Here is a 25,020-nt window from a genome sequence, read left to right as displayed (position 1 = left end):
CCAAGTCCCACATCAAATAGTACGAAATTCTTTGTGGTGTATTATTTAATAACTAGTTTGGTTCTCCTCCATAATAACTAGCTTTAAGGCTTCCCAAGTGTTTGTGATACTTATATAAATGCTGGAGATGAGGCCAAGATTTTCTTGCAATCTTTATGTCAAATAGTAGAAGGAAAAGGAATATTTCAACAGAGGAATCTATATAATATAAAGAGACATACATACTCAATAAAAGAAGAATCAATGAAATTCACGTGAGGAAGAAAAAAAATAGAATCAATGAAACTCATAAAGTATTCCATTTGAATACAAATTGTGTGCGATACCAGAGCCTAATCAGCACAATATGTGAATATACAAGGATCACAATTTTTAACATTATGTACTTGTACACGAAGTTTTATATATACTTAAGAAAAATAAGATTGACAGAACACGGAAAACTACTTTGGAGGTATCCAATAATACACTTCTTTAAAAGAAGGAACCCTACTAGCTAATATGAACAAAAAGCAATCAATTTTATTAACGAAAACATGATTCTGAGACTAAAATAATAACAAAACTAGCTGCCAAGTAAATCGAGCAGAATTTAGAGCTGAATGAATTGAACAAAGACAAATCCATTAAATAAAAGGTTGTATCTGTCAGATTCAGACTTTTTTTAAGATGCATGCTTAAGGTCTTAAACATAATAGCAGACTACAATTGCACTAACATCTGAGCAGCTCTTTTAAATCACTTATTGAGTTCTTTAAATCAAAATAGCAACTTGAACCGAAAGGACGATGATTTAGTGATCGGTTATGAACAAACAAATTACAATGAAATGAGCAAACAATAATTGTTCAACCTGTCAAATCACTAGCGTCTAGTGCAAGGAAGACAGTGCTCGAATTTCAAATCAATAGCATCTATATAAAAGGGGAATCATGAATCATATTCATGAATCATATTGATGTGTGCAAGTGTCGCCATCCTGAACTATTCAATCATATTTATGCTTTATTAAGAATTTAATTTAACAACGAGCACAAAAAAGTGAACAATACATTTAAGTATAGACTGCTGCATATATAATTATGGAGAAAATAGAATTATGCTTCCTACAAATCAAATAACTACCTTTGTAACGGCCACTAAGACTTCACCTTCGCTTTATAGTGATAGCAGGAAAGTGGCAGCAATACAGAGGCAACACCTTTGCATATTCCATCATGCTTTCATCAACAGGTTCAATTTATTTTTCAATTGCAACAAAAGTTTCATGTAGAAATATGATCAAAACAACACATTGACATTAGGCAACTAAATCAGTTGACTACAATAGCCAAAGCTGGACACATGATGCATCTGCTGTTGAAATTCAGAGTTGTTGTACTTACTGATATAGCGATAAACGCATGCTGCTTCTGTGATTCTTCACATCTGGACCCTTTGTCCAACTATCAATAGACATCTCAAATATAATAGACATTCTTGAGACATTTTTATGTATCAATCTGATTTCATTAAGAGCTTTTGCAACACTAGTGCAATTAATCTATAATTGTTGTTGAAATTGGTGTCGAGGAGGATAATTGGAAGCGTGACGTCGCGTTTCGTAAAGGGGAACCTCCATGTGAGAACCGTTACTCTCTGTATCTTCTCCAAAAAAACTGCCCCACATTCGAGGATTCCGATCCTCTCCAGTGTGTTATTTCCTGCTGTCTATCGTAGGCTGAAAACAAAAGAAACTAAAGAGACAGAATATGTGGTGAAGAAGGCTGAGAGGGATGGTGAGCCGATGACGGCGGTGAAATAGGAGACTTGCTATAAAAGATACTAGAAACATAATTTGTTGTACATCAGAAACAAAAACCGTAGATAACAGAACTCCCACAAAACAAAATTTTTTGTGACATCAACGATTCAGTGCATATACATTTCAGATAGATAAGAATGACAGAACATGGAAAACTACATTAGATAAATAAGCTTTGAATGAAAAATCAAAGCTTGTTAAAGTTAAAAAAGACAAGGAAAAGGCGAATAAACCTTTAATTTTGACTCACTTCACGCGCCATAACAAGTTACTTCTTTGGTCATAATAATGCAAGGAATAACATGATATTATATTTCCCAAACCATAACAAGTTTGCTTTCAGTCTCTATAGACCTGTATCCATGATCCCATTCCCTCACCCAAGATATCTGGTGTATTCTACTTCTGTATCGAAATGATTTTTTTAATATATATAAAGAATCTAGATATTAGCTATTGTTGATTAAGAAAACCATTGGCTAGTGTGGGTTTTAAATATTGGATACAATTTCGCAAAAACAACAATAGCCAAATGTTGGACCAAGATGTCGTAGCATGTCCGTACAACATGTGTCTTTTGAAGCAGCGCACCTAAATTTTGTTTTATATCTTTTTGAAGATTTGATTTACAAATAAGTTCATACTTATCCAGCAAGCTAAAACGCGCCTTCTACTACAAGATACCTAAGGCGGTTTGTTTTATTTGTTACAAAAATATGTTTTATATGTTGTGTGGTAGTGAGGGGAGTGAAACAGGGTCTCATATTTAGGAGTTCCTAGATAGAGTATAGCACGGGTAGTAGCTAGGTGACAAGTTGTAAACGAGGCGTTTACTGATAACTTAGAACTAGTACTATTATAGTGGATTCCTCCTGGATTGGTATTCCCAGAGTAGGTGTGTTTACACTGAACAGGGTTAACAAACCTACTGTGTTCTTTATTATTCTGCAGTTTATTATTTTGCTTGTCTGCTGTTTGATTTATATAGACAACTGGTGTAGCATCTGTCAAAGCATTGGTCCACTGCGTGCCAGGAATTTCAGCTAGAGCAAGTGTAATACAATTAGTACAAACTGAACCCAACAACACTCTTATGACATCAATAATTTTCCAAGTCCTACCAATTTCCCTAAACACACTTATCCAAAAGAAATGACAAAAGCCTTATTTCCATTGAGTGAAGCAACTAAATAAATGAAATGATGAAACAATGTTGAAACATAAATATCATAATACCTAGTTTTAGTCTTACAACAGACCTCTTGAAATCATTTCACGAAGAAGTTTCTCTGCCTTATCATTTTCATCTTTATCAAATAGAGAATGGATAATAATTTCATACGTTGCAGCATTTGGAATGCAACTATTGTCTTTCATTTTTGACAGCATGGTCAATGCTTCGTCAAACAAACCCTTGTTACAAAATCCTTTGATCATAACAGTATATATATGAACATCTAGATTGTAGCCTTTGACCAAAAGATCTTCAAAAACCTTTCTCGCATCCTCCAGCCTTCCACCTTTACACAATCCACCAATAAGAATAGTGTACGTGCACATATCTGGCTGAATATCGTTCTCTATAATTTTGGTTAATAATGCAATTGCCTTGTTAACATCATGGTTTTTGCACAAAGCATCCAATATAGAATTATAAGTAAATATATTAGGTGGTTGACCTCTACCATGCATCTCATCGACAAGCTCAATAGCATAAGAGATTCTTCCTGATTTGCACAAAACATCAATAAGGGAATTGTAAGTTACCACATTAGGTATAATTTTTCTGCAATGCATTTCATTGAAGAGATTGATGGCTTCATCTACCATTTTAATCTTACAAAATCCATTAATCATGATACTGTAGCTATGAACATCAGGAGCCACTCCCATCTGAGCCATAGTGTTGAATATACCATTGGCCTTGTTAATTTCTTTAACTAAGCAATATCCATCCATTAAAGAGTTATAAGTAACAACATCAGGTTTAACACCTTTTCTCATCATCATAGCAAACATATTTTTAGCTTCTTTCACTCTTCCTTCCTTACTAAATGCATCAATCAATATAGTAAAGGTATAAATATTATGGTTGATGTTTTCCGATACCATTTTATTAAACAGATGAATTGCTTCTTTTAACCGACCTACGATGCAAAAGCCATTAATTAAAGTACTGTAAGTGACTACATCAGGAGAAAGTTTCTTAGCAATCATTTCAGAGTATAAATGAAAAGCATGATTAACAAGTTTATCCTTGCACATACTATCAATAATTGCATTGTACATTACCACCAAGGTTTTAAATAAAGGTCCGTTACCGCGAAAACGGTCGCGACAAAAAGGTATTGGAGCCTAGCGTTACCGTTTTTCACCGTTTTTATATGGTGAAAATAAATCACGCCGAAACGCCATTACGGCCGCGACGAAACACCGATCCAATAGAAATGCATAAAAATCACATTTTTAATACAAATATGAACATAAATTATAAAGTGTTATATCTTTTTAACTCTTTCCAAGTTCAAAACTTTACATTTATCTCATATTTAAGTTATTATACATATATCATAGTACAAATAATTTTAATAAGATTTGTGTGATATTGTGATTTATTCACACCGCGACGTTGTAGGGCTGTTCTTGTTTGTCCAAGTTTACATAACCCATTGATCAAGGTCCCATAACTAACTTGATCTAACCGGAATCCCTGCGCTACGACCTTATCATGAAAGTTGAATGCTTTATGGATCTGACCTTTGAGACAGAGACCCTTGATGAGTGTAGTCAATGTTATGACATCTGGATGAAAACCCTTTTTGAGAATGTTGGCAAATACAGAAAAGGAAAGAGAGATTTGACCTAATTGTGAAAAACAATTGATCAATATGTTGGAAGTGACCAAGTTTGAGGAAATTCCATTTAATTCCATCTCTCGATGAAGTGAAACAACAGTGGAGTATTGATTGAGTTTGACAAGGGAACCTAAAATTTTACCAAATTGGATGATGGGTGGTGTAGGATTTTGATGCACTAATTGATTGAATTTGGAAACGAGATTTTCTTCGTCTTTGTCTTGAGAGTATAGTGTTGTTGTAGTTGAAGAGGAGAAGAATCGAATCAAATTAGTGTTTTCGAGTTTTTGAAAATGACGAGAAGAAGCAACATACGACATTTTTATTTTTTTTTGACAGTAGCAACATACGACATTGTTGTTTGTTTGGTTTAAAATGAAAATCGATTAATCGTAAGTAAATGAATAATATTATGACAATGTGCTTCAAATTTCATTTAAGGCTATGTTTGAATTGGTGGTACAAAATGGAATGGAGCGGAATGAAATATAATGGAATGGAGTGGAACGGAGCGGAATAGAGTAAAAATATCATTCAATTGTTTGGATATATTTTATAAATATTCATTCCATTGCATATACCCCAATTTGGAGGGGAAAGAAAATTAGAAGATTGGATGGTATGGGATGGAATGGGTTCCATTGTGTTTCATTCCACTCCATTCATTTTTTTCAAATCCAAACAATGGAACTTAGTTAGTTACCACTTCATTCCATTTCATTAAATCCTTTACTACCAATCCAAACATAGCCTAAGTGAGCATGGGTTTTCACGGCTTATCCACCATATTTTATCCAAAACTGTTTAAGTGCGAGTTGGAATTGATTTAAGATTATTTCTTTCTCACTAGGTCCCCATGATTTTTTTTTTCTCTAGATTTTTTTTTTTGTCCTTCAATAAAAATTTCGATTTTTACGAGCCAAATTTTTTTTCCTTGAAAAAAATATTCGATTTCTGTTAACCGAATTTTTCCTGAATTTGAACTAAAAAAAACTTCTGTTTTTGCGAATCGAAGTTTTTATTAAAGGCAAAATTGAAATATTTGGGGTATAAAAGATACATTGAGGACCTAAAGAGAAAACATCTTCATTTAAATTTGAAGTAATTTGGTTGGGTAGTAAGTTTATGATTTTAAACTCGTGAACTCACAAATCCAACACTATGAAAAATTATTGTAAATTATTTGTTTATCTTATGTTTTGTATGCTGGTTACGCAGCTCAAATTCAAGATAAACTTTTTAACTAGAGGGATAAGATAAGATAAATTTCTGGATTAACTTATCATATTCAGTTGTCTCACTAAACACTGAACTGAGACATGATATGGTACTCCCTCCATTCTTAATTATAAGCAAAAGTTTCTTGTTTAGATTCATTGAAAAAATGATGTATCTGATCTATATTATAGTCCAGATACATAAGTTATTCAATGAATCTGAAAAGTTGACTTTTACTTATAATTAAGGATGGTTGAGGGAGTACAATTATTCTATCATGTTTCTTATCCTGCGCACCAACTTTTTTCTAATCGAGTAACGGTCTTGTCTAAAACCACCTCAACCGACCCGCAAACACCTATTCAAAAACAATTTCCCAATAAAAGTATCTTAATCTTAATTTTTATAATAATAAAAAATAAAGTAGTCTTGACCACCCTAATTAAACATATACACGGAACTCTTGTCGTCGTGCTCTGGACACGAAAACGTATGTAAGCAATAGGTGAAACATTAATTAAAATCTTGAAAAATATATAATCAGTTAAGATGTGAGCTGAAAACCTGGAAAATCTGGAATCGCATATTAACAACAAGGAAGAAGTGAGATTTGCCTATCTATGTAAAATGGGTACCTGGGTTGGGTAGCGCTATTTTTGTAAAATGGGTAGTGCTTTTTTGGTTAAATGGGTGGTGAATTTTTTAAATAATATTTATATTGATCATATTAAAGAAATGGGTAGCGTTGTACCAAAAACATGAAAAAGAAATGGGTAGTGTTTTTTTTTTGTTAAATATGCATTTTTTATGGTACATAGTTTAATAAATCTAATATATTAATTAAATAAATGGATCAAATACATTATTAAATTAATTTTCGTTAAAGATTTTTTAATTTGGGGCATTTTGGTACTTTCAAATATAATTAACATTTCGATCTTTCTCTTATACAAAACAATATTTTAAGGGTGTGTTTGATTTGTAAAGAAATAAGGGATAGGACAGAACAAAAATAATTGTTCAGCGTTTGATTTAAAAAAGGAAAAAGGACAGCACAAAAAAAGTCACGGAGGACAGGACAACTATCCATTTTTTTGTTACTCACTAAAGTGGGGGACAACTTTAAGCCACTAGGTTTGGTCTAGTGGCGAGGGGTTTGGCTAGTATGTTATAGGTCATGAGTTCGATTCCCACTCATTGTAAACAAAAAAAAAAGTGGGGGACAACTTTTTGTCCAGCGGACAAATAAACAAAAAATACGTTTTTATCCTTTAGGTTATCTCGTTGCCTCTTCCTGGAATTTTTTTCCTACCCGACAATTATTCTTTTACCCCTACAAACACATTTTTCTTCCAATATTACTCTTTTAATTGTTTGACTTCAACCCTACAATTTTTTTTTGCCACGCAAAAAAAATTTATAGTCAAATTTTCATACCGGAAAACTTTAATAAAAAATTCCGGGAGGAAAAAAAAATCTGGAATTTCTAGCGTGCGTTGTTCAAGAGTATTGCAACATATCTGATTGCTACAAAACCAATATTTGAAAGGATTTTGATAGTACCCATCAACGAGGCAGTATCAAAATCTTTGGTTGCTCTTCATGAATTTTGATACCAGTTTATTGTATCCAAATCCCCTATCTCTATGGGAATTTTCACTTCTCACTCCCTTCACCCATTTTCAATTTCTTCGCTCAATTCAATTCCGGCGGCGACGGTGAAAACGGCGGCGACAGTGGAGAGGAGAGAAAAAGCAAAGAGAAAAGGGGCTAGATCCATAATTAGTTGTTGTTGAACGAGAAAAGGGAAATTTGATTTGAGATTGGGGATTAGAGATTTGGAAACTTGAATTGGATTGAGAGTGAGAAGGACCGAGGTGTTAGTTTCTCATGATGTTGGAGATTTCTGGGTTTATGAGATGAAGATGATGTTGGGATTTTTTTTATTAATTTTTTTTCCAGAAAAGAAGATGAAGATGATGAACATTGTTCATCAAATTATGAGATGGTTTAATTTTAATTAGAATTTTTTTTAAAAAAAAAAGTAAAATTATGTATTTTTTAACTAAAAAATCATTGTACATTAAAAAGGATATTTCAGTAAATTTTGTATTATTTTGTCCAGTACTTAACATATCAAATAAGGTACGGTACAAAATTGTTTGTCCTGTACATCGATCATCAAACAAAGTGCAGTACAAAAAATTGTCTTGTAACTCAGTCACTTGTCCAGTACTGTTCTGTCCGGTAATCATCTTTTTGCAAATCAAACGCACCCTAAATCTACTCAATTTCTATCTTCTTATACTCTCTCTCACCCTTTTCTCTCTTCTCATTTTCTCTTCACACCCAAACATACCCTAAATCTTTTGGCAGCTATGGAAATTGATGATATATCTTTGAGCCATGCAAAAATTGAAGAACCACAATTGAGAATCTCTTAATATACAAATCCATGCAACATAGAAGCACTTGAATATTAGCTATTAAGGTAGATTTTAATCATTATCAACGCTTCTTGCAAAATAAAACTCATAGATTATATCTTTTTGGAAGTCACATATTAAGTTGGACCCTAATCATTATCAAAGTTTTTTTTTTCTTTTACAAGAATTCTCTTTGCAAGCTAGATATGATGACAACTTAGATCTTTTGGCAACAATAGAAATGGATGATATCCCTTAAGTCAGGTAAAAAATGAAACATCATAATTGAGAATCTCTCAACATACAAATTTATACAATATAGAAGCACCTGAATATTAACTATTAAGGTTTCTTGCAAAACAAAACTCAAACTACATTTTTTTAGAACTCACCTATTAAAATGTATGAAATTTTCAAGCACTTTTTATGTAATTTTTATATTGCAACTAACTATTTTTTATGGTTCAATACAAATATAATATTAAAAAATTCAATACTACAATAATTAGCATGGGTCAAAGTCTAGTAAGTACTTATTGTTACTTAGTGAGATCCCTAGTTAAATATAATGTGAGCATGAAAGAGAAAGTTGTCAAAAATTAGTTGTTCAAATAACATTTCTCCATTAAATATGGTCTTCCGTCTTGCTTGATTTCCAAACAATGTGGAATTTCTTAGTATACCAAAACAACAGTAGAAGGAAAATGAATATTTCTTTCCAAACAATGGGGAATTTCTTAGTATACCAAAACAATAGTAGAAGGAAAGTGAATAGTATTTCAACAAGAGAGTATATATCATAAATCAATCCTGTCATAATATAAAGAGACATACATATACATAATCAACACATCATGCTTATATAAAAGGATAAGTATCTACACAAACCAACTATCATCATGCTAGTCTAAAACAACTAAGCATGAGAAGAATCATAATGCTAAACCATCTTTCAATTTCATGTCCTCCAAAAAGGAGACTTGCTATAAAAGATACTTACAAAACAGAATTTCTTGTGACATCGACCATTTGGATAGATACTTACATATATATTCAAACAGATAAAATTTACAGAACATGGAAAACTACTTTAAAAGAAGGAGGGAACCCTACTAGCTAAATATGAACCAAAAGCAATCCATTTTATTACTGAAAATATGATTCTGAAGCTAAAATAATAACAGAATCAGCTGCCAAAGTAACTTGAGCAGAATTTAAAGTCTTGCACATAATGGCAGACAACAAAATAGCAACGTGAACTGAAAGGACAATGCTTCCATGATTGGTTATGAAGAAACAAATTTCAATGACATCAGCAAACAATAAATGTCCAACCTATCAAGACAGTGCTTAGATTTTTTAACTTTTGGGGACTGAAATCATTGTTCCCAGACTTGGGCACTGGAATTTTGAAGTGCAACCCAACATCAATGCTTCAGCATTTGGAAAATGTTTTCAAAATTTATCAGAAATTGCAAGATTAGTTCTATTAAGATGGTCAGAAGGAAGGGCAGACACACAAATCCAAAGGATAAATGCAATGCAATGTAGGGAAAAAAATGATAACCTATTTGTTCCTGGTAGACTTCAGTAGAAGGATTAAAACTTTATTTCTAACATCTTGATCATACAGTAGATCTCTTGCAATCATTTCACGAAGAAAGCTTCTATGCTTTACAATTTTCACCTTTTTTAAGGAGGGAAGAAATAACTGTTTCATAAGCTTTAGCATTCAGAATGCAACCAATGTCTTCCATTTTGATAGCATGGTCAATGCTTCGTCAAACATTCCCGTTTTGCAAAATCCCTTGATTATAACGGTATATGTATAGACATTTAGATTGTAGCCTTTGACCAAAAGATCTTTGAAAATCTCTAGTGCATCCTCTAGTCTTCCAACATTACACGATCCATCAATAAGAGCAGTGTACGATACCGCATTAGGAATAATTTTTCTGCTATGCATTTCATTGAAGAGATTAATGGCTTCATCTACCATTTTAATCTTACAAAATCCATTAATCACGATAGTGTAGCTCCGAACGTTAGGAGCCACTCCCATGACCCATCTGAGCCATACTGCCATAGTGTTTTATAATTTGAAAGAAACAATGTGTGTCAATGTGCAAGTTTAAAAACAATGTGTCAAAAAACAAAAGTGCAAAATACAAAACCGCATCTAGAGAGTCTCGAGTGTTTTTTAATAACTATTTTCTCTGCAAACATATGATCCAAATGCTACCAACACTGTTTTTGTTGTTTGAGGTTTAAATATTTTGTGATGATGTTAAAAATGACTTTGATTGTTGGCAGACAACACAAAAAGTAAACACCTCCACTATAATTTGTATAAATATTTTAACATGATAAGGTAAAAAATGTGTACTTTACTATTGATGATTTGAAATCCGCATCGATTCTTTGGTACTGACAAGGAGGAGGTTGCACTAGCTCCAACTCCTTTCTCCTGCAGAATTTGATTAAAGGTTTTGGACTTCAAATGATAGATAAATATTTTTACATGATAAGGTAAAAACTGTGTCCTATACATGCTTAGCAGGGCCAAACTGACCAAATGGATTGTTCTGATCTTCTGGCCTCAAACCAAGCATCACAGTAGAAGCAACCATAGAGAGGACAAACCATAGAAACTTAGATAAGCAACCAAATGAAATAAGAAAAAAAGTTCATAAACTTGATCTACACGATAGTAATGCAAGAAACAACAATTGTAAATCAAATCAAATAACTACTTGTATAACTTTGAATTCATTTGTAAATCCCTGAAATATTCGTACAGGTTCCTGACCTCTGTAACAGCCACTAGGCTTGGCTTTATACTAAAAGCAGGAATGTGGCAGCAGTTTAAACCAACCATATAATTCTAAAATAAGGGAACTGTACGTTACAACATTAGGAATATTTTTTCTAACCATATCATTCTAAAATATTAAAAAACTCCAAACCAAAATTTAAGATAAATTATCATCCAAAACTGCAGCACCAGCAGATATGTAGAAAATAAAATCATGCTCCCTCCTTCTGCATGCAAGTTTCAAACTCTAAGCCTAGTGACCAAACAACTTGAAGAGCATTCTCTCAATATTAGTCTTTAATACATATTTGAGTAGATTATGCAGCTGCAATGAGGCCTTAGTTACTCATTAGACAGTAATTTAATGTAACCACAAGAGCAATTAAAGTCATTCTCAGCTTACTTCGCTTAAGGGCAAAGCCAAACTTATGTCTGTTGTTTACAGTTCAGGTCTTATAAACTCAACCTTAAGCTTATCATTCTAAAACAGATAAGCTTCGTAAGATTAGAACTATAATGCAGAAGTATAAGTATTAAAAAGAAAAATAATAACAAGCTTACTTGTTCTGTCCCAATTCAATTTAGTATCCCTAAGATAGGCTCAACAGAACAAATCTTAATTAACCCAGTTTCCTACGACCAACACATCTTCTTAAGCTCAATTAAGAACAATAAATTCTGTCCAAAAAGTGCAGACATTAGAATTTTGCAGCAAAACAGATATTGCAGAGAAACGTTTCAGCTAATAATTTCATTACAAGCCACACACATAATCATTTCAAGTATTAAACTCACAAACCAAGCCATAACTAGTTACTTCTTTGGTCATGATAATGCAAGGAATAACAAGATATTATATTTCCCAAGCCATAACAAGTTTGCTTTCAGTCTCTAGACCTGTATCCATGATCCAATTCCCTCAGATATCACATGTATTCTACTTCTGTATTGAAATGAAATTTTGACTATATAAAGTTTCTAGATATTAGCTATTGTTGATAAAAAAAACATTGGCTAGAGCAAGTGTAATACAATTAGTACAAATTGAACCCAACAACACTCTTATGACATTAATAATTTTCATATCCTACCAATTTCTCCAAGTTGGAACATGCCGATCAAGTAGTCGGGAAATATAAACACACTTAGCCAAAAGAGATAACAAAACCCTTCTTTCCATTGGGTGAAGCAACTACAAAAATGAAATGATGAAACAATGTTGAAACACAAATTCAAAATAATAATGTACAGTAGACAAATATCATACCTAGTTTTAGTCTTACAACAGACCTCTTGAAATCATTTCACGAAGAAGTTTCTCTGCCTTATCATTTTCATCATTATCAAATAGAGAACGGATAATAATTTCATACGTTGCGGCATTTGGAATGCAACTATTGTCTTTCAGTTTTGATAGTATGGCCAATGCTTCATCAAGAAACCCATTTTTACAAAACCCATGGATCATAGCAGTATATGTATAGACATCAAGATTGTAGCCTTTGACCAGAAGATCCTCAAAAACCTTTTGAGCGTCATTCAATCTTCCACCTTTACACAATCCATCAATAAGAATATTATATGTGCACATGTTTGGTTGAATACCCATATCTTTAATTTTTGTTAATAAAGCAATTGCCTTGTCAACATGGTGGTTTTTGCACAAAGCATCCAATATAGAATTGTAAGTAATTATATTAGGTGGTTGACCTCTATCATACATCTCATCGACAAGCTCCAAAGCATATGAGATTCTTCCCGATTTGCACAAACCATCAATAAGGGAACTGTAAGTTATCGTATCAGGAATAATTTTTCTACAAAGCATTTCATTGAAGAGATTCATGGCTTCATCTACCATTTTAATCTTACAAAATCCATTAATCATGATATTGTAGCATTGAACATCAGGAACCACTCCCATCTGAGCCATAGTGTTGAATATACCATTGGCCTTGTTAATTTCTTTAACTAAGCAATATCCATCCATTAAAGAGTTATAAGTAACAACATCAGGTTTAACACCTTTTCTCATCATCATAGCAAACATATTTTTAGCTTCTTTCACTTTTCCTTCTTTACAAAATGCATCAACCAATATATTAAAGGTATAAATATTATGGTTGATGTTTTCCGATACCATTTTATTAAACAGATGAATTGCTTCTTTTAACCGACCTACGATGCAAAAGCCATTAATTAAAGTATTGTAAGTGACTACATCAGGAGAAAGTTTCTTAGCAATCATTTCAGAGTATAAATGAAAAGCATGATTAACAAGTTTATCCTTGCACATACTATCAATAATTGCATTGTACATTACCACAGTAGGTTGAAGCAGTTTCTCATCAACTCGTCTCAGCAGTTGTAGGGCTGTTCTTGTTTGTCCAAGTTTACATAACCCATTGATCAAGGTCCCATAACTAACTTGATCTAACCGGAATCCCTGCGCAACGACCTTATCATGAAAGTTGAATGCTTTATGGATCTGACCTTTGAGACAGAGACCCTTGATGAGTGTAGTCAATGTTATGACATCTGGATGAAAACCCTTTTTGAGAATGTTGGCAAATACAGAAAAGGAAAGAGAGATTTGACCTAATTGTGAAAAACAATTGATCAATATGTTGGAAGTGACTAAATCTGAGGAAATTCCATTTAATTCCATCTCTCGATGAAGTGAAACAACAGTGGAGTATTGATTTAGCTTAACAAAGGAACCTAAAATTTTGTTAAATCGGAAGATGGATGGATTGTTCTGAAGGAGCAATTGATTGAATAAGCAAACGAGATTTTGTTCGTCTTTATTTTGGTTGTGGAATTGAGAGTATAGGCTTTTAGGTGAAGAGGAGAAGAAGCGAATGAATTTAGGGTTTTGGAGTTTTTGAAAATTAGGAGAAGAAGCAACATACGACATTGTTGTTTGTTTGGTTTAAAATGAAAATCGATTAATCTTAAATGAATAATGTTTATGACAATGTGATTGAAATCTTGAATGAATGATAATTTCATCTCAATGTGTAGGGGTTTTCACGGTGAGGCTTATCCAAGTGTAGAAGTGGGAAGCCCGGCCTAAAGTATTTCTCTGCATGTGTTGGAGTGTATTTATTAAAGAGTGTGTTGCTAGCATTATTCTTTTCGAGGAGTGCTAGCAACACACTCTTTAACAAACACACTCTTAACACACTCTCTTCTATTGGTTAAAATTTATATGGGTCCCATAAAAGTTATATGGGTCCACATTTTTTATGGGACCCATGTGAATTTCAACCAATAAAAGAGAGTGTGTTGGAGTGTGTTTGTTAAAGAGTGTATTGCTAGCATTATTCTTCTCTGCATAGAATTGGCCAAAAATAATTTATAAGTATATTTAGTTAAATAATTTAGATTGCAGTACATTAAAAAACATTTTAGCTACTCACCAAAAAAAAAAAACATTTTAGCTTATTAGATCGGTCTATTTAAGTTATATGAATAATATATTTATTATTATTATTATTATTATTTATATATTAAAATTTATATTTTGATTAAATTATAAATTTATTAATTTTTTCGATAGTTTTGGTTCCGACGAACAAATAATCATTGAATCCTCCTCTAAATCACTAGTATGGCTATCGAAATCATGAGTATCAGCATGTAGGTTCCAGATCCAAGTAGTAGTATCGGGTCCCTTAACTATTGTTCTTGAGAAATGACCAAGTTTTGCCCATTGCTCGAAAGAAGTTTTTATGGGATCCCTATCTACCAAAATTTTGATGGGTGCGTTTGTTACAGATTAAAAAAATAGTGATTTTGATGTAAAATAATTTAGAGATTAGTTTTTAGAGATTTTTAGAAAAGTTGAATTTACATTGTGTTTGTTTATTATAATAAAAATCACTTTTTTTAAATAAAATAATCTTTAGTTTGTTTGGATACAACTTATAAAAGTAATTTTTTTAATTACAAATAACTTTCTTCTTTTAACATTTCTTTTATCTCCTCTAAAAAAATCTATTATTTTATAAGCTACTCTTAGGGTCTGTTTGTTACAGATTAAAAAAAATAGTGATTTTGATGTAAAATAATTTAGAGATTAGTTTTTAGAGATTTTTAGAAAAGTTGAATCTACTTTGTGTTTGTTTAATATAATAAAAATCACTTCTTTTAAATAAAATAATCTTTAGTTTGTTTGGATGCAACTTGTAAAAGTGATTTTTTTTAATTACAAATAACTTTCTTCTTTTAACATTTTTTTTTTCTCTCCTCTAAAAAAAATCTATTATTTTATAAGCTACTCTTAGTAACTTCTCATTTTTAGCTGTTTTCTGATTATTTTTAGCTTCTGATTATTTTAAAATCTGTAACAAACAGATGCAAAACAATTAAAAGTGATTATTTTTATAAAAAAAGTAATTTTTATCTAAAATAAGTTATAACAAACGGAGATTTAGTAGTTTCTTATTTTTAACTGTTTTCTGATTATTTTTAGCTGTTTTTTGATTATTTTAAAAATCCGTAACAAACGGACACAAAACAATTAAAAGTAATTATTTTTATAAAAAAAATGATTTTTTTTTCTAAAATATTAGTTTTTCAGATATATAAATGTATTATTATAAATTAGAATTGAAATATGATTGACATGTATAGTTAAATTCTCTAAAATATCATGTTAACTATCAAAAGGACAATGGTTTATTAGTTAATAAGTATATTTAAAAAACTTATTTAAATATGTTAATATGAAATAAGCTTTTAAACATACTAATAAGCCACATTAGACTTTCAAAAGACACACTTGAGCCTAAAAGATAAACTTATGATAGATCACAGACCAAACTCAGACCTTCGATTTTTTAACAGGTCGGTCTCAAGTTTGGCAAAGCCTAGCTCGGCGTAGCTTATTCTCACCTTTTATGGCCATGTACATGTTGATGACTCGCTTCAAAATTCGTTTAAACACCAAAAAAACCTTAATAACACCAAAAGATTTGTTTAAATCCGAACTGATTTAATTTGGATTTTTTCTAATTACATCCAACAAAAATCTGATTACATTCAAAATTGACTAAAATACCCTTAAACATAGATTGTGTATATGCATACTAATGACTTACTTTATGTAAGGTATTTAAGCATTTATTACTTAGGTTAATCTTAATGTGAGTAAATAAAAGTAGATTATTACGTAATAAGTAAACTACTGAGTCAAGCAAGCACACTATGTGGGAAATGGATTTCCTACAATAACTGCGTGACGCAGTTACAACCGTAGGTCGTCCGATCTAAATCAACAGACATGATCATGGCTTGCAATTGATATACATATATTATTATATAATAATATAAATAAAATAAATATATATTACGTGGATATTGGACGGGATAGATACTAAGTTACCGTACCTACACTCACACTCGCTTATTTTTATGGGTAATTATTCATACCTGTACTCATACCTAAAATGCGGATTTTTTATGCGGGTGTCGGGTCAAATTGCAATTGTGGATTTCACACGTTAGTTATTTTGATGTATTTAAGGATCATGGCTTGCAACGAACAACATGGACAAACGGAAAAACAATGCCTAGGAACTGAAAAGTAAATGCCACTGCGTCCTTCTTCGACTTTTACCAACTTCCAAAGGCAAAGACCCCTTTACCTATGGAATTTGATGATTCGAGACTCAACAAATAATGGGTTCTTCACAGAAACCTTAAAAATATATTCTTTTATGCACCATTCTTGTGTCAATGGCAACACCTTCACATACCCTTTACTCCTCAAGTCTTGTGCCAACCTCTTTTCCATTCCACACGGTACAATGCTTCATGGACATGTCTTTAGACTTGGGTTCCAATCTGATACCTTTGTTCAAACTTCACTTGTTGATATGTACTCGAAGTGTTCGGTTATTGAATCTGCAATAAAGGTGTTTGATGAAATGCCACAAAGAAGTGTTGTCTCTTGGAACACTGTGATTTCGGCTTACTGTCGTGAGTCTTTGATGGATAAGGCGTTGAATCTCTTGAAAGAGATGTTGGTTTTTGGTTTTGAACCGAGTTCATCTACGTATGTTTCAATTTTCTCGGGTTTTTCTTCTGGTATGAAATCTTTTGAGTTTCTTTCGCAGGGTATGTCAATACATTGTTGTGTTGTTAAACGTGGACTTCTGTGTTTTGAGGTATCTTTGGATAACTCGTTGATGGGTATGTATTCTCAGTTTGGACGAATGGATGAAGCAAGGAAAGTTTTTGACTCTATGGACGAAAAAACAACAGTTTCTTGGACAACTATCATGGGGGGTTATGTGAAAGTTGGAGATGTCGCGGAAGTGTTTAAGTTATTCAATCAAATGCGGCATCAAAGTATTGGCATTGATTTTGTTGTGTTTCTAAATCTTATTTCTGGTTGCATTCAATTAGGAGACTTCTTGCTAGCTTCATCAGTTCACACTCTTGCACTCAAATGTGGGTGTGATAAAGAGGATTCCATTGAAAACTTACTTATAACTATGTACGCAAAGTGCGGTAAACTTACATCTGCTAGAATGATATTTGATGCAATCATTCGAAAGAATGTTCTATCATGGACGTCAATGATTGCAGGATATGCCCGTTCAGGTCACCCAAAGGAAGCATTGGATCTCTTTAGAAGGATGGTAAGGACAGAAAATAGACCAAATGGAGCAACCCTTGCAACTGTTTTATCAGCCTGTGCTAATTTTGGATCACTCAACATTGGACAAGAGATTGAACAATACGTTTTCGAAAACGGATTTGAGTTGGACCAACAAGTCCAAGCGTCTCTCGTACACATGTACTCTAAATGTGGTAGCATCAATAAAGCAAGAGAAGTATTTGAAAGCATCAAAAATAAAGATTTAACCACTTGGACTTCCATGATAAATAGTTATGCCATCCATGGAATGGCGAATGAAGCTATTAACCTCTTTGAAAAAATGACAACTTTAGAAGGGATAAAACCGGATGCCATTGTTTACACTAGTCTTTTGCTTGGATGTAGCCATTCTGGATTGGTAGAAGATGGATTGAAGTACTTCAAAAGTATGCAAACAGATTTTGGAATAACTCCGACAATAGAACATTATACTTGTTTGGTCGATCTTCTGGGCCGAGTTGGGCAACTTGACCGAGCTTTAGATGCAGTTGAGGCGATGCCACCGGAAGTCCAAGCCCAAGCTTTGGGTCCATTGCTTAGTGCTTGTAGGATCCATGGCAATGTTGAGCTGGGAGAGCTTGCAGCTGCCAAGTTATTAGGCGATAGTTCAAAAAGTTCTGCGAGTTGTGTATTAATGGCTAATTTGTATAACTCTGTTGGGAAGTGGAAGGAGGCGAATTCTATGCGAAATTTGATAGATGGTAACAGAATGGTTAAAGAATGTGGCCGGAGTCAAGTCCAGATCAGTGGTTAATTTCATATTTGCTGCGGGAGATCGGCCACACATTGGGTTACTCAATATCCATAAGACTCTAAAAGAGCTGAATTTTACTCTTCATGTTCTTAGTTATTATTTTTTCCTTACTCTTCTTGATCTCCATTCTTCCTTCCTTTTTCCATTTATATATGCTCTTTTAGAATTCTACAATTTGAAGAAGCCAACACAATGTCAATAACAAGATGCAAGAAGGATGTAATATTCTTGTGAAGTCGTTTTCGAAAAAAGGTTAAAGATCATGATTCTATGCTTAATGCAATTGAATGCTATGTATTGATCTTTCTTTTTCCTTTTATTTAGTTATTTAATTTACATTCTTTTTAGAGAAAAAATGAAAATGCTTAAGATTGTAGATGAAGTTAAATCAAAGAATAATTCAACATATCTACCAAAACTATTATTTTGAATATAGATTTATATAAACCATTCAACATATCTACTAATATAGCAATCTCAGTAGGCCTGATTCTTACAATTGAACTCAAATACTAAAAAGAGAAGTATTTAATGTTAAATATGCAAGCAATATTCCTATGGCAATACTGGTATAGCAATAATGTGTTTGTTGTTATTCAAAATTCAATGTGAGTGATCAGAATTAAGAAATGTACTAGTTAAAAAAAGCTTAATTGGATTCATGTATCTCTTTTCTTTTGGGTTCTTAATATTTTTTGTATTTTCCCTATTTAGATTTGTTGTAACTCGATTTTTTTTAATTTTAATATATATTTTGCCATTAAAAAAATGAAGAGGAGAGAAAGAGACTGCTAGCTATACATACTACATATGGTATCCCTTAATTAATCATAATCAGATATAAGTCATCATTCATCAACTATAAACTATCAGTCATCAGTCAGCTTATCAGTTATCTGCTATTTTTACCAAACAGGGCTTATATATAGTCCTTCATAAAAAAACTTTCTTCCTATTCTTTTTGTTCATTGCTTTCTTCCTTACTCATTGTTATCGATTGAAAAGAGGGTAAATAAGCTTTTACCCCTCGTAGCCGAATTTTGTGTTACCCCCTGCAAAATAAAAATTTTGGATTCCCCTTTCGCAAAGTCAAGATTAGGGATGACAATGAGTGCCCATGGGTGCGGGTTTGATACTACCCAAACTTAACCCATATATTCGGGTGCCACCAAAACCCAAACCCAAATGTTCTTCGGGTGGGAAAATGAAACTCATACCTGCACCCGCTGGGTTCGGGTTTTTTCACCCAAACCCGAAACTCGTAACAAAAACATCCATAATTGATTATCTGCTCAAACCTGACCCGAACTATATTTGATAAAATGCAAAATGTAGCATAATTTGGTAATATAGTTTGTAAATTTCAAAATAGTTTTTTTTTAAATAAACAATTCATCAAATGTTATCATCACTACAACATGCACCAGTACAACATTCAAAAACTTAAAATGGAGCAAAATACATAGGGGTAAATAGGTAATTTAATATGTAAATGGGTGGGTGAATGGGTTTCGGGTGTGTGTTTGATACTACCCAAACTCACACCCATATATTCGGGTACCACCCGAACCCGAACCCAAACCCAAACCCAATCAACTCGGGTTTCGCCCGTTGACTTGGGTTTTGGTTCGATTGGGTCTATCGGGTTTGGATTTTCCTACCAACCCTAGTCAAGATTCCTTCAATTACTCTCTCAATGGGCAACTAGATATGGAATATTAATTTTTAATGCCACCTAAGCGCCATGTCATAATGAGAGTGCCACATCATTAAAAATTAAGATTCCATATCTAGTTGGCCATTGAGGGAGGTATATTGAAGGAATCTTGACTTTACGAGGGGAAATCCAAAAATTTTATTTTGTTGTGGATAACACAAAATTCGGCTACTTTGCATGGGGTAAAAGCTTATTTACCCTTGAAAAAATGATTACATTAGTAACATTTTGAAAAATGACAAAATGAGCTATTCCATTTAAATTTTTTTGTTGTTGTTAAACACTCAAAGGTCTAAAATAAAGAGTGTCAACATTTTGAATTTAAAATAGACAATATACATTGTTATTATGTCTAAGTATAATGATATCAACACAACAACAATTATTATTTGTAATATTAATGTTATTTGTAATATTAATGAAGTTATTTTATAATAGTGGTTCCATATATTATAATAATGACATGCAAAAATGTCCCATGTCCAATGGACAAATCCAGCTAATTAGTATTTTGAGTCTTCTATGTGCGAAGTATATAAACTTACTCCCACATTTTGTTATAAGAGACGCACGCACGCACCCTTGCATTCACGCGCACACGATTTAGGGTGTGTTTGGTAAGTCCAATAAGCTAGTTTATAGCTTATTGGACTATTTTATAAGCTTGTTTGAAAAAAAATAAAAGTGTTTGGTAAAAAGCTTTTCTCACGAGCTTATAGTTTTTTTTGAGATGTTATTTCAAGTAGCGTTTGAGCTTATAGCTTTTTACAATTTTTTCCATTTTTAGCCTTTAATTTAATTTTATTATTTTTTATAAAATAAAAAACTACCCACTAAAACAAAAACTACCCACTACATATAAATATCCTTTTATGTCTTTTTATATTTATCAATCATTTAAAAAGCTAATTTTACCAAACACTTTAATTTCAATCAGGTAGCTTTTCAGCTATCAGCTATAAGCTAGTTTTTCAGCTATCAGCTATAAGCTATCTTATAGCTATCTTATAGCTTAATTTTACCAAACAGAGCCTTATGGTCTGTTTGGTAAAAATAAGCTATAAGCTAGCTGATAGCTGATAAGCTAGCTGATAGCTGAAAAGCTAGCTTATAGCTGATAGCTGAAAAACTAGCTTATTGAAATTAAAGTGTTTGGTAAAATTAGCTTTTAAAGTGGTTATTAAATATAAAATTACATAATTGATAGTGGGTAGTTTATTTTTTAGAGTGGGTAGTTATTAAATTAAAGGGTAAAAATGGAATAAAATGTAAAAAGCTATAAGCTCAAATGCTACTTGAAATAGCATCTGAAAAAAAGTTATAAGCTAGTACAAAAAGCTTGTTACCAAACACCTCTAATTTTTTGAAACAAGCTTATAAGCTCATATAATAAACTATAAGCTAGCTTATTTGTGTTACTAAACAGAGCCTTAATGATGGGCCCAAATGAGAGTAAAACTATTCACACTTGTCCTATTCTTCTACCTCAACTAGCCTAATGTGAAGCCATTCAACTTCCACATTCATTTTTTTAATTCCATCAACAACAACAATCTTGCTATTCAAGGCAATGTTGTAAGAATCGGTAGTCTGCAAAACCGGGAAAAAACCGTTTGGAACGGATCGAACAGCCTCGAACCGTTCAAACCGTTGAACCGGGGCGGTTTTAAAAAACCTGCCGGTTCGGAATCTTTTTTTTAAAAAAAAAACGCAAAAATCACTTTTCCCCCCTATTTTTCTGTACTTTTCACGGAAACCAAAAACCCCAATTGCTAATCCTGTTATCCTACTAACTAACATAAACACCAAAACCAAAAACCCCAATTTCAATCTTTCAACACCAAATGGCAAATTTTAATTTTTATAAATTTTTAGGCATATTCTCACTTCTCTCGCCCAATTCTTTTGATTTTCAATCACTCTTTCAAATTACCTAGTTAGATTGAATGATTTGAGTTGATGACAAAATAGTTGGTATTTTTTTTAAGCGTTAATTGAAAGAAAGAAAGAAAGAAAGAAAGAAAGCAGTGACAATGAATATGAAAAAATAAATAGGTAATGAAACAAGATAGATTTAGATGTAGGGAGAGAAGTAAAAAGATGTAACATTGTTGAGTCAATTGTAGAAATATAAGAGAGATTCAAAACAATTGCATAAACATGTACTGGTGTTGCTTGAAGAGATTGGAAAGAAAAGGAACGGCTGCTTTGTGTTTTTGCAGATAAGAATATTATGGCTATTTTTATAATTAGAGTTAAAGTAAGAGGTCCTATTGGGCTTATTTGGTTTTCTGGTATGTTGTTGGGTCATGTGAAAAAAAAAATGTATTACTTTTTTTATTGTGGTTATTCATATTTATTTTATGCATCTAATTATTAGCATGAATTATGATGTTTTTATATTTTATGTCTAGTATTTGTTATCAATTTATGTATAAGTATTTTTCATCAAAAAAAAAAATGATGTATAAGTATTTTGTTAGTTTGTTAATTTATGTCTAAGTATTTGTTATTTTGTGACTGATAATTTGTTTATTAGCTATGAAATACGAAAAGATGTGAACGGTTCAATATAAACGGTTCTATAACGGTTGAACCGGTATGACCGGTTGACCCTTGAACTGGTGGCCACACCGGTTCAACCTTCGGCCCAGTTCTTAAAACACTGATTCAAGGCATTTTGATTTTTGCTAGATCATTCTTTTTAAACTCTGATATGATTCCACAAACCATTTCCAACAATGTTGAACGGATTTCCATCGACTCTGACATGCAATTTTTAGCAATATATCCGTGCTTACCGATAATTTTACTTAATATCGACATCAATTCTTCCTTCACTTGATATATTTTAATTGTAAACGAAACCTATTTAGATAGTCATCAATTGACTCTTGGTTTTTTCTCTTTACACTGGCTAGTTCTTTTTAGGGATGGCAATGGGCGCCCACGGGTGCGGGTTTGAGTGATACCAAACCCACACCCGAAATCAACACCCAAACCCAAACCCAAACCTAAATCTGTTCGGGTGGCAAAATCACACCCACGCCCACACCCATTGGGTTCGGGTTTTTTACACCCAAACCCAAACCCACAACACATTTTGTACTACTTTGCAAATTTAGGCAAAACAAGGTAAATTTAAGCAAAAACAATGGAATTTAAACATATTGTCAATCACTTAGCAAAAACATAGGTCTAAAATTACAAGGGAATTTAAAATTACAAAATAGTCTTTCAAGAAATTAAATTACAACTAAACCAAAATTAAGTTCTTCCAACTTTCAAGCAAAATTCAAACACAATTTTGGTTTGTGGTTTGTGAAAAACCTAATTTTACTTTTACACTTATATATATATATATATATATATATATATATATATATATATATATATATATATATATATATATATATATATATATATGTATGGGGGTATTTAGGTAATTTTAACATGTTTCGGGTGGGTGTATGGGTTTCGGGTGTGGGTTTGAGTGATACCAAACCCACACCCATATTTTCGGGTGTCACCCAAACCCAGTCAATTCGGGTTTCGCCCGTTGACTTGGGTTTGGGTTCGGGTGGGTCTCACGGGTTTGGGTTTTTCTGCCATCCCTAGTTCTTTTAGACTTATCTTGGTTTGGCCCATATAGAATTGCTCATGAAAAACTCTCTCCAATTGGGCCCAGCTATGAATCGAATTGGGAGGCAAAGTTGTGAACCAAGTAAAAGCATTTTTGGTAAGCGAATTGGGAAAGTACTTCATTCGCAGATTCTCATTATTTGCCAGATTCCCAGATTCAGCTAAGTACCTAGCAATGTGTTCCACAGTGGACTCACTAGTATCCCCAACAAACTTAGTATACTTAGGGACTTTCCAACCTCTTGGCAACTCTGTTTGTAACACATATTCAGTGAAAGCAGAAACAAAATTTGGCCTTCGACAACCTGTGTTTAGGCCATTTTGGGCCAAGATCGTTTCGACCATGTTAGTCAAGTTATTTTGGCCAAGTAAGTTGTTATTCTGAACCTCTTGAACTACCTCATCAGCGTCTTGGTTCCTCCTAACCAGCACCACTGGAGGGTTTTGGTGAACCACTTGAGGATTTGGATTAAACACTGGAGGATTTTGATTTACTACCTGAGGATTTTGATTAACCTCGTAAGGGTAATAAGTCTCCTCTTGTACAATTGGTGTAGGTGTTGGGTTCGGAATTGTTTCATTGGCCACATAAGTTGGCCTTTGTTGCACTGGAGTTGCAGACGTTGCAGGTAATATTACTTGTGGAGTAACAGGGTTCACTCTTGGAGGTGGAGGGGGTGTACCAAAAAAATCAGCAATTCGACTCATTTGAAATGCTAACATTTGGTAACTGTCATTGGTATTTTGAATTAGTGGATTAAACACAGTGCCAATTTGTTGCGTCAAGATATTAACCATTTCATGATTACTCTCATCCATTTGCTGTCTTAAGGACAACACAGACGCAGTGGTTAAGGGTGTGGAAGTTACCCTCGACGAAGTGTATCTATCAGGCTCAAAAACTGGCATCCCAAGGCCAAGCGTAGGGGGAGGCCCATACATGGGATTAAACCCTGAAGATATTTTTGGGCGCCCATGACCGGTAATCACAGGCGAGAACGTCATAGTTGTTATTGGCATGGTTGGAATGACATCTTGAACATTCGAGACTTCTGGACTAGAAACTGTTGGAACAGTTACAGGACTAGTCGTGCTCGAACTTTGTGGGGGTGGATCGAT

The 25,020-nt window shown here is 33.0% G+C and overlaps 3 protein-coding genes across 11 annotated transcripts; 1 reads left to right on the top strand and 2 right to left on the bottom strand.

The window, feature by feature from the left end:
• Window positions 1-2,957: 2,957 nt before the first annotated feature.
• LOC123908589 (pentatricopeptide repeat-containing protein At1g62670, mitochondrial-like) lies at window positions 2,958-14,026 on the bottom strand. 9 transcript variants are annotated; one of them, XR_006809646.1, is made up of 4 exons: window positions 13,442-13,568; window positions 12,386-13,296; window positions 11,680-11,796; window positions 9,215-10,770 (listed from the first exon to the last, which is right to left on the bottom strand). XR_006809646.1 is itself a non-coding variant. In XM_045959269.1 (3 exons), the coding sequence occupies exon 2, from the start codon at window positions 13,259-13,261 to the stop codon at window positions 12,398-12,400; it is 864 nt and encodes a 287-aa protein (XP_045815225.1). In that variant the 5' UTR covers window positions 13,262-13,296; window positions 13,442-13,568; the 3' UTR covers window positions 2,958-3,040; window positions 12,386-12,397. The 9 variants fall into 9 exon arrangements, 5 of the variants coding, with proteins under 5 accessions (XP_045815225.1, XP_045815223.1, XP_045815224.1 ...); XR_006809647.1 differs by lacking the exon at window positions 9,215-10,770 and adding an exon at window positions 11,033-11,599; XR_006809648.1 differs by lacking the exon at window positions 9,215-10,770 and adding an exon at window positions 11,033-11,443.
• On the bottom strand, window positions 2,958-14,196 carry LOC123908588 (putative pentatricopeptide repeat-containing protein At1g12700, mitochondrial). Its single transcript, XM_045959264.1, has 2 exons — window positions 13,445-14,196; window positions 2,958-4,099 (listed from the first exon to the last, which is right to left on the bottom strand). The coding sequence occupies exons 1-2, from the start codon at window positions 14,033-14,035 to the stop codon at window positions 3,053-3,055; spliced, it is 1,638 nt and encodes a 545-aa protein (XP_045815220.1). The 5' UTR covers window positions 14,036-14,196; the 3' UTR covers window positions 2,958-3,052.
• A 2,735-nt stretch (window positions 14,197-16,931) lies between these two features.
• Window positions 16,932-18,542, top strand: LOC123905100 (pentatricopeptide repeat-containing protein At4g19191, mitochondrial-like). The gene has a single exon (XM_045954741.1). It carries the CDS (start codon window positions 16,932-16,934, stop codon window positions 18,540-18,542), a length of 1,611 nt encoding a protein of 536 aa, XP_045810697.1.
• The last annotated feature ends 6,478 nt before the right edge of the window (window positions 18,543-25,020 follow it).

Source organism: Trifolium pratense, linkage group LG2, assembly GCF_020283565.1.
Source record: "Trifolium pratense cultivar HEN17-A07 linkage group LG2, ARS_RC_1.1, whole genome shotgun sequence".
In the NCBI taxonomy this organism is placed as follows: Eukaryota; Viridiplantae; Streptophyta; class Magnoliopsida; order Fabales; family Fabaceae; genus Trifolium; species Trifolium pratense.
Note: the sequence above shows the minus strand (reverse complement) of the source record. Positions and strands in the feature narration are given on the sequence as shown.